We start from the raw sequence: 12,523 nt of genomic DNA on the forward strand, positions 1-12,523 counted from the left end.
TAGACCTGCTTTAGACCTGGTTTAGACCTGCTTTAGACCTGCTTTAGACCTGCTTTAGACCTGCTTTAGACCTGCTTTAGACCTGCTTTAGTCCTGCTTTAGTCCTGGTTTAGTCCTGCTTTAGTCCTGCTTTATACCTGCTTTAGTCCTGCTTTAGACCTGCTTTAGTCCTGCTTTAGTCCTGCTTTAGTCCTGCTTTAGACCTGCTTTAGTCCTGCTTTAGTCCTGCTTTAGACCTGCTTTAGTCCTGCTTTAGACCTGCTTTAGTCCTGCTTTAGACCTGCTTTAGTCCTGCTTTAGACCTGCTTTAGTCCTGCTTTAGTCCTGCTTTAGACCTGCTTTAGTCCTGCTTTAGTCCTGCTTTAGACCTGCTTTAGTCCTGCTTTAGACCTGCTTTAGACCTGCTTTAGACCTGCTTTAGTCCTGCTTTAGACCTGCTTTAGTCCTGCTTTAGTCCTGCTTTAGACCTGCTTTAGTCCTGCTTTAGTCCTGCTTTAGACCTGCTTTAGTCCTGCTTTAGTCCTGCTTTAGACCTGCTTTAGTCCTGCTTTAGTCCTGCTTTAGTCCTGCTTTAGTACTGCTTTAGACCTGCTTTAGTCCTGCTTTAGACCTGCTTTAGTCCTGGTTTGGACCTGCTTTAGTCCTGCTTTAGTCCTGCTTTAGACCTGCTTTAGTCCTGCTTTAGTCCTGCTTTAGTCCTGCTTTAGTACTGCTTTAGACCTGCTTTAGTCCTGCTTTAGACCTGTTTTAGTCCTGCTTTAGTCCTGCTTTAGTCCTGCTTTAGTCCTGCTTTAGACCTGCTTTAGTCCTGCTTTAGTCCTGCTTTAGACCTGCTTTAGTCCTGCTTTAGTCCTGCTTTAGTCCTGCTTTAGTCCTGCTTTAGTCCTGCTTTAGACCTGCTTTAGACCTGCTTTAGTCCTGCTTTAGACCTGCTTTAGACCTGCTTTAGTCCTACTTTAGTCCTGCTTTAGACCCGCTTTAGTCCTGCTTTAGACCTGCTTTAGACCTGCTTTAGTCCTGCTTTAGACCTGGTTTAGTCCTGCTTTAGTCCTGCTTTAGTCCTGCTTTAGTCCTGCTTTAGACCCGCTTTAGTCCTGCTTTAGTCCTGGTTTAGACCTGGTTTAGACCTGGTTTGGACCTGCTTCAGTCCTGCTTTAGTCCTGCTTTAGTCCTGCTTTAGACCTGCTTTAGACCTGGTTTAGACCTGGTTTAGACCTGGTTTAGACCTGGTTTAGACCTGCTTCAGTCCTGCTTTAGTCCTGGTTTAGACCTGGTTTAGACCTGGTTTAGACCTGGTTTAGACCTGCTTTAGTCCTGCTTTAGACCTGCTTTTGTCCTGCTTTAGTCCTGGTTTAGACCCGCTTTAGACCCGGTTTAGACCCAGTTTAGACCCTGTTTAGACCCGCTTTAGGCCTGGTTTAGACCCGGTTTAGACCTGCTTTAGACCTGCTTTAGACCTGGTTTAGACCTGCTTTAGTCCTGGTTTAGACCTGGTTTAGACCTGCTTTAGACCTGGTTTAGAACCTGCTTTAGACCTGGTTTAGACCTGGTTTAGTCCTGGTTTAGACCTGCTTTAGAACCTGCTTTAGACCTGGTTTAGACCTGGTTTAGACCTGCTTTAGACCTGCTTTAGACCTGCTTTAGTCCTGGTTTAGACCTGCTTTAGTCCTGGTTTAGACCTGGTTTAGACCTGGTTTAGACCTGCTTTAGTCCTGCTTTAGACCTGCTTTTGTCCTGCTTTAGTCCTGGTTTAGACCCGCTTTAGGCCTGGTTTAGACCCGGTTTAGACCTGCTTTAGACCTGCTTTAGACCTGGTTTAGACCTGCTTTAGTCCTGGTTTAGACCTGGTTTAGACCTGCTTTAGACCTGGTTTAGAACCTGCTTTAGACCTGGTTTAGACCTGGTTTAGTCCTGGTTTAGACCTGCTTTAGAACCTGCTTTAGACCTGGTTTAGACCTGGTTTAGACCTGGTTTAGACCTGCTTTAGTCCTGCTTTAGTCCTGCTTTAGACCCGCTTTAGACCTGCTTTAGTCCTGCTTTAGACCTGGTTTAGACCTGCTTTAGACCCGCTTTAGACCTGCTTTAGTCCTGCTTTAGACCTGGTTTAGACCTGCTTTAGACCTGCTTTAGACCTGCTTTAGACCCGGTTTAAACCCGGTTTAGACCCCCTTTAGGCCTGGTTTAGACCCGGTTTAGTCCTGCTTTAGTCCTGGTTTAGTCCTTCTGTCCTCTCTCAGGCTCCGTACCTCATCTATGTGGAGGTTCTAGAGTGTGAGGACATAGAGACTTCTCTGGTTCCGGTCCGGATCCCTGAGACTCGAGTCCGGATCACCAGGTCTGTGGAGAACATCGCTGTCGCCGCGGAAACCAGCGAGACCAGAACCGGAACCTTCTCAGTCGTCCCAAACTATGACAACGACGAAGAGGCCTGGAGCACAGACGACCTCGGGACACTGCAGGTACTCCTTACTCACACTGCAGGTACTCCTTACTCACACTGCAGGTACTCCCGCTGCAGGTACTCCCACTGCAGGTACTCCCACTGCAGGTACTCCTTACTCCCACTGCAGGTACTCACACTGCAGGTACTCCTTACTCACACTGCAGGTACTCCCGCTGCAGGTACTCCCACTGCAGGTACTCCCACTGCAGGTACTCCTTACTCCCACTGCAGGTACTCACACTGCAGGTACTCCTTACTCACACTGCAGGTACTCCCACTGCAGGTACTCCCACTGCAGGTACTCCCACTGCAGGTACTCCTTACTCACACTGCAGGTACTCCCACTGCAGGTACTCCTTACTCCCACTGCAGGTACTCCCACTGCAGGTACTCCTTACTCACACTGCAGGTACTCCCACTGCAGGTACTCCTTACTCCCACTGCAGGTACTCCCACTGCAGGTAGTCCTTACTCCCACTGCAGGTACTCCTTACTCCCACTGCAGGTACTCCCACTGCAGGTACTCCTTACTCACACTGCAGGTACTCCCACTGCAGGTACTCCTTACTCCCACTGCAGGTACTCCCACTGCAGGTACTCCTTACTCCCACTGCAGGTACTCCCACTGCAGGTACTCCTTACTCCCACTGCAGGTACTCCTTACTCACACTGCAGGTACTCCTTACTCCCACTGCAGGTACTCCCACTGCAGGTACTCCCACTGCAGGTACTCCCACTGCAGGTACTCCTTACTCACACTGCAGGTACTCCCACTGCAGGTACTCCTTATTCCCACTGCAGGTACTCCCACTGCAGGTACTCCTTACTCACACTGCAGGTACTCCCACTGCAGGTACTCCTTACTCCCACTGCAGGTACTCCCACTGCAGGTACTCCTTACTCCCACTGCAGGTACTCCTTACTCACACTGCAGGTACTCCTTACTCCCACTGCAGGTACTCCCACTGCAGGTACTCCCACTGCAGGTACTCCCACTGCTGGTACTCCTTACTCACACTGCAGGTACTCCCACTGCAGGTACTCCTTATTCCCACTGCAGGTACTCCCACTGCAGGTACTCCTTACTCACACTGCAGGTACTCCCACTGCAGGTATTCCTTACTCCCACTGCAGGTACTCCCACTGCAGGTACTCCTTACTCACACTGCAGGTACTCCCACTGCAGGTACTCCTTACTCCCACTGCAGGTACTCACACTGCAGGTACTCCTTACTCACACTGCAGGTACTCCCACTGCAGGTACTCCCACTGCAGGTACTCCTTACTCCCACTGCAGGTACTCCCACTGCAGGTACTCCTTACTCACACTGCAGGTACTCCCACTGCAGGTACTCCTTACTCCCACTGCAGGTACTCCCACTGCAGGTACTCCTTACTCCCACTGCAGGTACTCCCACTGCAGGTACTCCTTACTCACACTGCAGGTACTCCTTACTCCCACTGCAGGTACTCCCACTGCAGGTACTCCCACTGCAGGTACTCCTTACTCACACTGCAGGTACTCCCACTGCAGGTACTCCTTATTCCCACTGCAGGTACTCCCACTGCAGGTACTCCTTACTCACACTGCAGGTACTCCCACTGCAGGTACTCCTTACTCCCACTGCAGGTACTCCCTCTGCAGGTACTCCTTACTCCCACTGCAGGTACTCCTTACTCCCACTGCAGGTACTCCTTACTCACACTGCAGGTACTCCTTACTCCCACTGCAGGTACTCCTTACTCACACTGCAGGTACTCCCACTGCAGGTACTCCTTACTCCCACTGCTGGTACTCCTTACTCACACTGCAGGTACTCCTTACTCACACACAGGTACTCCTTACTCACACTGCAGGTACTCCTTACTCACACACAGGTACTCCTTACTCACACTGCAGTACTCCGTACTCACACTGTAGGTACTCCTTACTCACACTGCAGGTACTCCTTACTCACACTGCAGGTACTCCTTACTAACACTGCAGGTACTCATTACTCACACACAGGTACTCATTACTCACACACAGGTACTCCTTACTAACACTGCAGGTACTCCTTGTTTCAGATCGCTGAAAGCTTCAGCTGTGACACCATCAGTATGTTTTCTGTCGACTCCATCACGAGCACCGAGAGCCGCGAGACCCTTTATATCCAGGCCGGAGACATCAGGTAAATACTGCACAAAGTACTGCATAAAGTACTATATAAAGTACTATATCCAGGCCGGAGACATCAGTTAAATACTGCACAAAGTACTGCATAAAGTACTATATAAAGTACTATATCCAGGCCGGAGACATCAGTTAAATACTGCACAAAGTACTGCATAAAGTACTATATAAAGTACTATATCCAGGCCGGAGACATCAGTTAAATACTGCACAAAGTACTGCATAAAGTACTATATAAAGTACTATATCCAGGCCGGAGACATCAGTTAAATACTGCACAAAGTACTGCATAAAGTACTATATCCAGGCCGGAGACATCAGTTAAATACTGCATAAAGTACTATATAAAGTACTATATCCAGGCCGGAGACATCAGTTAAATACTGCACAAAGTACTGCATAAAGTACTATATAAAGTACTATATCCAGGCCGGAGACATCAGTTAAATACTGCACAAAGTACTGCATAAAGTACTATATAAAGTACTATATCCAGGCCGGAGACATCAGTTAAATACTGCACAAAGTACTGCATAAAGTACTATATAAAGTACTATATCCAGGCCGGAGACATCAGTTAAATACTGCACAAAGTACTGCATAAAGTACTATATAAAGTACTATATCCAGGCCGGAGACATCAGTTAAATACTGCACAAAGTACTGCATAAAGTACTATATCCAGGCCGGAGACATCAGTTAAATACTGCATAAAGTACTATATAAAGTACTATATCCAGGCCGGAGACATCAGTTAAATACTGCACAAAGTACTGCATAAAGTACTATATAAAGTACTATATCCAGGCCGGAGACATCAGTTAAATACTGCACAAAGTACTGCATAAAGTACTGCATAAAGTACTATATCCAGGCCGGAGACATCAGGTAAATACTGCACAAAGTACTGCATAAAGTACTGCATAAAGTACTATATCCAGGCCGGAGACATCAGTTAAATACTGCACAAAGTACTGCATAAAGTACTATATCCAGGCCGGAGACATCAGTTAAATACTGCACAAAGTACTGCATAAAGTACTATATAAAGTACTATATCCAGGCCGGAGACATCAAATAAATACTGCACAAAGTACTGCATAAAGTACTATATAAAGTACTATATCCAGGCCGGAGACATCAGTTAAATACTGCACAAAGTACTGCATAAAGTACTATATAAAGTACTATATCCAGGCCGGAGACATCAAATAGATTCTGCACAAAGTACTGCATAAAGTACTATATAAAGTACTATATCCAGGCCGGAGACATCAGGTAAATACTGCACAAAGTACTGCATAAAGTACTATATAAAGTACTATATCCAGGCCGGAGACATCAGTTAAATACTGCACAAAGTACTGCATAAAGTACTGCATAAAGTACTATATCCAGGCCGGAGACATCAGGTAAATACTGCACAAAGTACTGCATAAAGTACTGCATAAAGTACTATATCCAGGCCGGAGACATCAGTTAAATACTGCACAAAGTACTGCATAAAGTACTATATCCAGGCCGGAGACATCAAATAAATACTGCACAAAGTACTGCATAAAGTACTATATAAAGTACTATATCCAGGCCGGAGACATCAGTTAAATACTGCACAAAGTACTGCATAAAGTACTATATAAAGTACTATATCCAGGCCGGAGACATCAGGTAAATACTGCACAAAGTACTGCATAAAGTACTATATAAAGTACTATATCCAGGCCGGAGACATCAAATAAATTCTGCACAAAGTACTGCATAAAGTACTATATAAAGTACTATATCCAGGCCGGAGACATCAGTTAAATACTGCACAAAGTACTGCATAAAGTACTATATAAAGTACTATATCCAGGCCGGAGACATCAGTTAAATACTGCACAAAGTACTGCATAAAGTACTATATCCAGGCCGGAGACATCAGTTAAATACTGCACAAAGTACTGCATAAAGTACTATATAAAGTACTATATCCAGGCCGGAGACATCAAATAAATACTGCACAAAGTACTGCATAAAGTACTATATAAAGTACTATATCCAGGCCGGAGACATCAAATAAATACTGCACAAAGTACTGCATAAAGTACTATATAAAGTACTATATCCAGGCCGGAGACATCAGGTAAATACTGCACAAAGTACTGCATAAAGTACTATATAAAGTACTATATCCAGGCCGGAGACATCAAATAAATACTGCACAAAGTACTGCATAAGGTACTGCATAAAGTACTATATCCAGGCCGGAGACATCAGGTAAATACTGCACAAAGTACTGCACAAAGTACTGCATAAAGTACTATATCCAGGCCGGAGACATCAAATAAATACTGCACAAAGTACTGCATAAAGTACTATATCCAGGCCGGAGACATCAGGTAAATACTGCACAAAGTACTGCACAAAGTACTGCACAAAGTACTGCATAAAGTACTATATCCAGGCCGGAGACATCAGGTAAATACTGCACAAAGTACTGCACAAAGTACTGCATAAAGTACTATATCCAGGCCGGAGACATCAGGTAAATACTGCACAAAGTACTGCACAAAGTACTGCACAAAGTACTGCATAAAGTACTATATCCAGGCCGGAGACATCAAATAAATACTGCACAAAGTACTGCATAAAGTACTATATCCAGGCCGGAGACATCAGGTAAATACTGCACAAAGTACTGCATAAAGTACTATATCCAGGCCGGAGACGTCAGGTAAATACTGCACAAAGTACTGCATAAAGTACTATATCCAGGCCGGAGACGTCAGGTAAATACTGCACAAAGTATTGCATAAAGTACTATATTAATACTGCACAAAGCTCTGGCTCTGGTGTAATCCTCGTGTTCTCCTGCAGGAGGCGTCTGTCGGAGCAGTTGGCCCAGACTCCGACCTCGTTCAGAAAAGACCCCGAGGACCCGTCTGCTGTGGCCCTCAAGGAGCCATGGGAGGAGAAAGTCCTGTAAGAGACCAGGACCAGGCCCAGGCTCAGGCCCAGGCCCAGGCCCAGGCTCAGGCCCAGGCTCAGGCCCAGGCCCAGGCCCAGGCCCAGGCCCAGGCTCAGGCTGAGCCGGGTCTAGGCTGATCCTAACCACTTTCTCTTGGGTCTTTTGATGGTGTCTTCTAGGCGGATCCGTGAGGCGTCTCCGTACGGACATCTGCCCCACTGGAGACTTTTGTCCGTTATCGTGAAATGTGGAGACGACCTGCGCCAAGAGCTGTTGGCCTTTCAGGTCCTGCAGGTCCTCCAGGTCAGTCCTGGTCTAGTCCTGGTCAGGTCCTGGTCTAGTCCTGGTCTAACTCGGGTCTCTCTCCACAGTCGGTCTGGACACAGGAGCGTGTCCCTCTCTGGATCAAAGCGTACAGGATCCTGGTTCTGTCGGCGGACTCTGGGATGATCGAGCCGGTTCTGAATGCCGTGTCGCTCCATCAGATCAAGAAGCAGAGCCAGATCCCACTGCTGGACTTTCTGGTCCAGGAGCACGGCCCTCAGACCTCAGAGGGCTTCCTCAGCGCTCAGAGGGCCTTTGTGGAGTCCTGCGCCGGGTACTCACTGGTCTGTTACCTGCTGCAGGTCAAGGACAGGTGAGTCTGACCCTGGAGTGAACCTGCTCTGAATCTGGCCCATACCTGCTCTAGACCTGCTCTAAACCTGCTCTAGACCTGCTCTAGACCTGCTCTAAACCTGCTCTAAACCTGCTCTACACCTGCTCTACACCTGCTCTAAAACTGCTCTAGACCCGCTGTAGACCTCCTCTAAACCTGCTGTAGACCTGCTCCAGTCCTGCTCCAGTCCTGCTCCAGTCCTGCTCTAGACCTGCTCTAGACCTGATGCAGACCTCCTCTAAACCTGCTCTAGACCTGCTCTACACCTGCTCTAGACCTGCTCTAGACCCACTGTAGACCTCCTCTAAACCTGCTCTAGACCTCCTCTAGTCCTGCTCTAGACCTGCTCCAGTCCTGCTCTAGTCCTTCTCTAAACTTGCTCTATACCTGCTCTAGATCCGCTGTAGACCTCCTCTAAACCTGCTTTAGACCTCCTCTAAACCTACTCTAGACCTCCTCTCAACCTCCTCTAGACCTGCTCTAGTCCTGTTCTAGACCTCCTCTAAACCTGCTTTAGACCTGCTCTAGTCCTGCTCTAAACCTGCTCAGGACCTGCTCTAGTCCTGCTCTAGACCTCCTCTAAACCTGCTCAGGACCTGCTCTAGTCCTGCTCCAGACCTCCTCTAGGCCTTCTCTAGACCCACTCTAGACCTGCTTTAGACCTCCTCAAAACATGCTCTAGTCCTGCTCTAGACATGGTCTAGACCTGCTCCAGACCTGCTCTAGACCTGCTCTACACCTGATCTAGACCCGCTGTAGACCTCCTCTAAACCTGTTCTAGACCTCCTCTAGACCTGCTCTAGACCTCCTCTAAACCTGCTCAGGACCTGCTCTAGACCTGCTCTAGTCCTGCTCCAGACCTCCTCTAGACCTGCTTTAGACCTCCTCTAAACCTGCTCTAGACCTCCTCTAAACCTGCTCAGGACCTGCTCTAGTCCTGCTCCAGACCTCCTCTAGACCTCCTCTAGACCCGCTCTAGACCTCCTCAAAACATGCTCTAGACCTGCTCTAGTCCTGCTCCAGTCCTGCTCTAGACCTGCTCTAGTCCTGCTCCAGACCTGCTCTAGACCTGCTCCAGTCCTGCTCTAGTCCTGCTCCAGACCTGCTCCAGACCTGCTCTAGTCCTGCTCAAGACCTGCTCCAGTCCTGCTCTAGTCCTGCTCTAGACCTGCTCTAGTCCTGCTCTAGACCTGCTCTAGTCCTGCTCAAGACCTGCTCTAGACTTGCTCCAGACCTGCTCTAGTCCTGCTCCAGACCTGCTCTAGTCCTGCTCTAGACCTGCTCTACACCTGCTCTAGACCCGCTGTAGACGACCTCTAAACCTGTTCTAGACTTCCTCTAGACCTGCTCTAGACCTCCTCTAAACCTGCTCAGGACCTGCTCTAGACCTGCTCTAGTCCTGCTCCAGACCTCCTCTAGACCTGCTTTAGACCTCCTCTAAACCTGCTCTAGACCTCCTCTAAACCTGCTCTAGACCTGCTCTAGTCCTGCTCCAGACCTCCTCTAGACCTACTTTAGACCTCCTCTAAACCTGCTCTAGACCTCCTCTAAACCTGCTCAGGACCTGCTCCAGACCTGCTCTAGTCCTGCTCCAGACCTCCTCTAGACCTGCTCCAGTCCTGCTCTAGACCTGCTCCAGACCTGCTCTAGTCCTGCTCCAGTCCTGCTCTAGACCTGCTCCAGACCTGCTCTAGTCCTGCTCCAGACCTGCTCCAGTCCTGCTCTAGTCCTGCTCCAGACCTGCTCTAGTCCTGCTCCAGTCCTGCTCTAGTCCTGCTCCAGACCTGCTCCAGTCCTGCTCTAGTCCTGCTCCAGTCCTGCTCTAGACCTGCTCTAGTCCTGCTCTATTCCTGCTCCAGACCTGCTCCAGTCCTGCTCTAGACCTGCTCCAGTCCTGCTCTCGTCCTGCTCTAGTCCTGCTCCAGACCTGCTCCAGTCCTGCTCTAGTCCTGCTCCAGTCCTGCTCTAGACCTGCTCTAGTCCTGCTCCAGACCTGCTCTAGTCCTGCTCCAGACCTCCTCTAGTCCTGCTCTACACCTGCTCTAGACCCGCTGTAGACGACCTCTAAACCTGTTCTAGACCTCCTCTAAACCTGCTCAGGACCTGCTCTAGACCTGCTCTAGTCCTGCTCCAGACCTCCTCTAGACCTGCTTTAGACCTCCTCTAAACCTGCTCTAGACCTCCTCTAAACCTGCTCTAGACCTGCTCTAGTCCTGCTCCAGACCTCCTCTAGACCTACTTTAGACCTCCTCTAAACCTGCTCTAGACCTCCTCTAAACCTGCTCAGGACCTGCTCCAGACCTGCTCTAGTCCTGCTCCAGACCTCCTCTAGACCTGCTCCAGTCCTGCTCTAGACCTGCTCCAGACCTGCTCTAGTCCTGCTCCAGTCCTGCTCTAGACCTGCTCCAGACCTGCTCTAGTCCTACTCCAGACCTGCTCCAGTCCTGCTCTAGTCCTGCTCCAGACCTGCTCTAGTCCTGCTCCAGTCCTGCTCTAGTCCTGCTCCAGACCTGCTCCAGTCCTGCTCTAGTCCTGCTCCAGTCCTGCTCTAGACCTGCTCTAGTCCTGCTCCAGACCTGCTCCAGTCCTGCTCTAGTCCTGCTCCAGTCCTGCTCTAGACCTGCTCTCGTCCTGCTCTAGTCCTGCTCCAGACCTGCTCCAGTCCTGCTCTAGACCTGCTCCAGTCCTGCTCTCGTCCTGCTCTAGTCCTGCTCCAGACCTGCTCCAGTCCTGCTCTAGTCCTGCTCCAGTCCTGCTCTAGACCTGCTCCAGTCCTGCTCCAGTCCTGCTCTAGACCTGCTCTAGTCCTGCTCTAGACCTGCTCTAGTCCTGCTCAAGACCTGCTCTAGACTTGCTCCAGACCTGCTCTAGTCCTGCTCCAGACCTGCTCTAGTCCTGCTCTAGACCTGCTCTACACCTGCTCTAGACCCGCTGTAGACGACCTCTAAACCTGTTCTAGACTTCCTCTAGACCTGCTCTAGACCTCCTCTAAACCTGCTCAGGACCTGCTCTAGACCTGCTCTAGTCCTGCTCCAGACCTCCTCTAGACCTGCTTTAGACCTCCTCTAAACCTGCTCTAGACCTCCTCTAAACCTGCTCTAGACCTGCTCTAGTCCTGCTCCAGACCTCCTCTAGACCTGCTTTAGACCTCCTCTAAACCTGCTCTAGACCTCCTCTAAACCTGCTCTAGACCTGCTCCAGTCCTGCTCTAGACCTGCTCTAGTCCTGCTCCAGTCCTGCTCTAGTCCTGCTCCAGACCTGCTCTAGACCTGCTCTAGACCTGTTCTAGACCTGCTCTTAACCTGCTCTTGTTTCAGACACAATGGGAACATCTTGCTGGACTCTGAAGGACACATCATCCACATTGACTTTGGCTTCATCCTCTCCAGTTCCCCGAGGAACCTCGGCTTCGAGACTTCAGCCTTCAAGCTCACCGCCGAGTTTGTGGAGGTTAGTCCTGGTTCAGAGTCTGGTCTCAGTCTGGTCTCAGTCTGGTCTCAGTCTGGTCTCAGTCTGGTCTCAGTCTCGTCTAAGTCTGGTCTCAGTCTGGTCTCAGTCTCGTCTAAGTCTGGTCTCAGTCTGGTCTCAGTCTGGTCTCAGTCTGGTCTCAGTCTGGTCTCAGTCTGGTCTCAGTCTCGTCTAAGTCTGGTCTCAGTCTGGTCTCAGTCTGGTCTCAGTCTGGTCTCAGTCTGGTCTCAGTCTGGTCTCAGTCTGGTCTTAGTCTGGTCTAAGTCTGGTCTAAGTCTGGTCTAAGTCTGGTCTAAGTCTGGTCTAAGTCTGGTCTCAGTCTGGTCTAAGTCTGGTCTCAGTCTGGTCTCAGTCTGGTCTCAGTCTGGTCTCAGTCTGGTCTAAGTCTCGTCTAAGTCTGGTCTCAGTCTGGTCTCAGTCTGGTCTCAGTCTGGTCTTAGTCTGGTCTAAGTCTGGTCTAAGTCTGGTCTAAGTCTGGTCTAAGTCTGGTCTAAGTCTGGTCTCAGTCTGGTCTAAGTCTGGTCTTAGTCTGGTCTAAGTCTGGTCTAAGTCTGGTCTAAGTCTGGTCTCAGTCTGGTCTCAGTCTGGTCTCAGTCTGGTCTAAGTCTGGTCTCAGTCTGGTCTCAGTCTGGTCTAAGTCTGGTCTAAGTCTGGTCTCTTTAGGTCATGGGAGGTCCAGATGGCGACATGTTTAATTACTATAAGATGCTGATGCTTCAGGGACTCATCGCCGCTCGGAAACACATGGAGCGAGTTCTGCAGATCGTCGAGATCATGCAGCAAGGTACAAGCAGGATCTGAACCGGTTTTACAGGATCTGAACCGGCTTTA

The 12,523-nt window shown here is 49.4% G+C and overlaps 1 protein-coding gene across 4 annotated transcripts in view; it reads left to right on the forward strand.

Annotated features, from left to right (window-relative positions):
- The window catches only part of pi4kb (phosphatidylinositol 4-kinase, catalytic, beta), a 116,299-nt gene that overhangs the window by 13,794 nt on the left and 89,982 nt on the right, over positions 1-12,523 (forward strand). For all 4 annotated transcript variants that reach the window (XM_072461395.1, XM_072461394.1, XM_072461396.1 and 1 more), the window contains 7 exons: positions 2,238-2,459; positions 4,511-4,614; positions 7,476-7,580; positions 7,746-7,869; positions 7,938-8,203; positions 11,542-11,674; positions 12,356-12,476. In XM_072461395.1, the coding sequence (XP_072317496.1) occupies positions 2,238-2,459; positions 4,511-4,614; positions 7,476-7,580; positions 7,746-7,869; positions 7,938-8,203; positions 11,542-11,674; positions 12,356-12,476 (1,075 nt within the window). The remainder of the gene's footprint in view (positions 1-2,237; positions 2,460-4,510; positions 4,615-7,475; positions 7,581-7,745; positions 7,870-7,937; positions 8,204-11,541; positions 11,675-12,355; positions 12,477-12,523) is intronic.

Source organism: Eucyclogobius newberryi, unplaced genomic scaffold, assembly GCF_026437365.1.
Source record: "Eucyclogobius newberryi isolate DKJ021-1_F unplaced genomic scaffold, fEucNew1.0.hap1 SCAF_3, whole genome shotgun sequence".
In the NCBI taxonomy this organism is placed as follows: domain Eukaryota; kingdom Metazoa; phylum Chordata; class Actinopteri; order Gobiiformes; family Gobiidae; genus Eucyclogobius; species Eucyclogobius newberryi.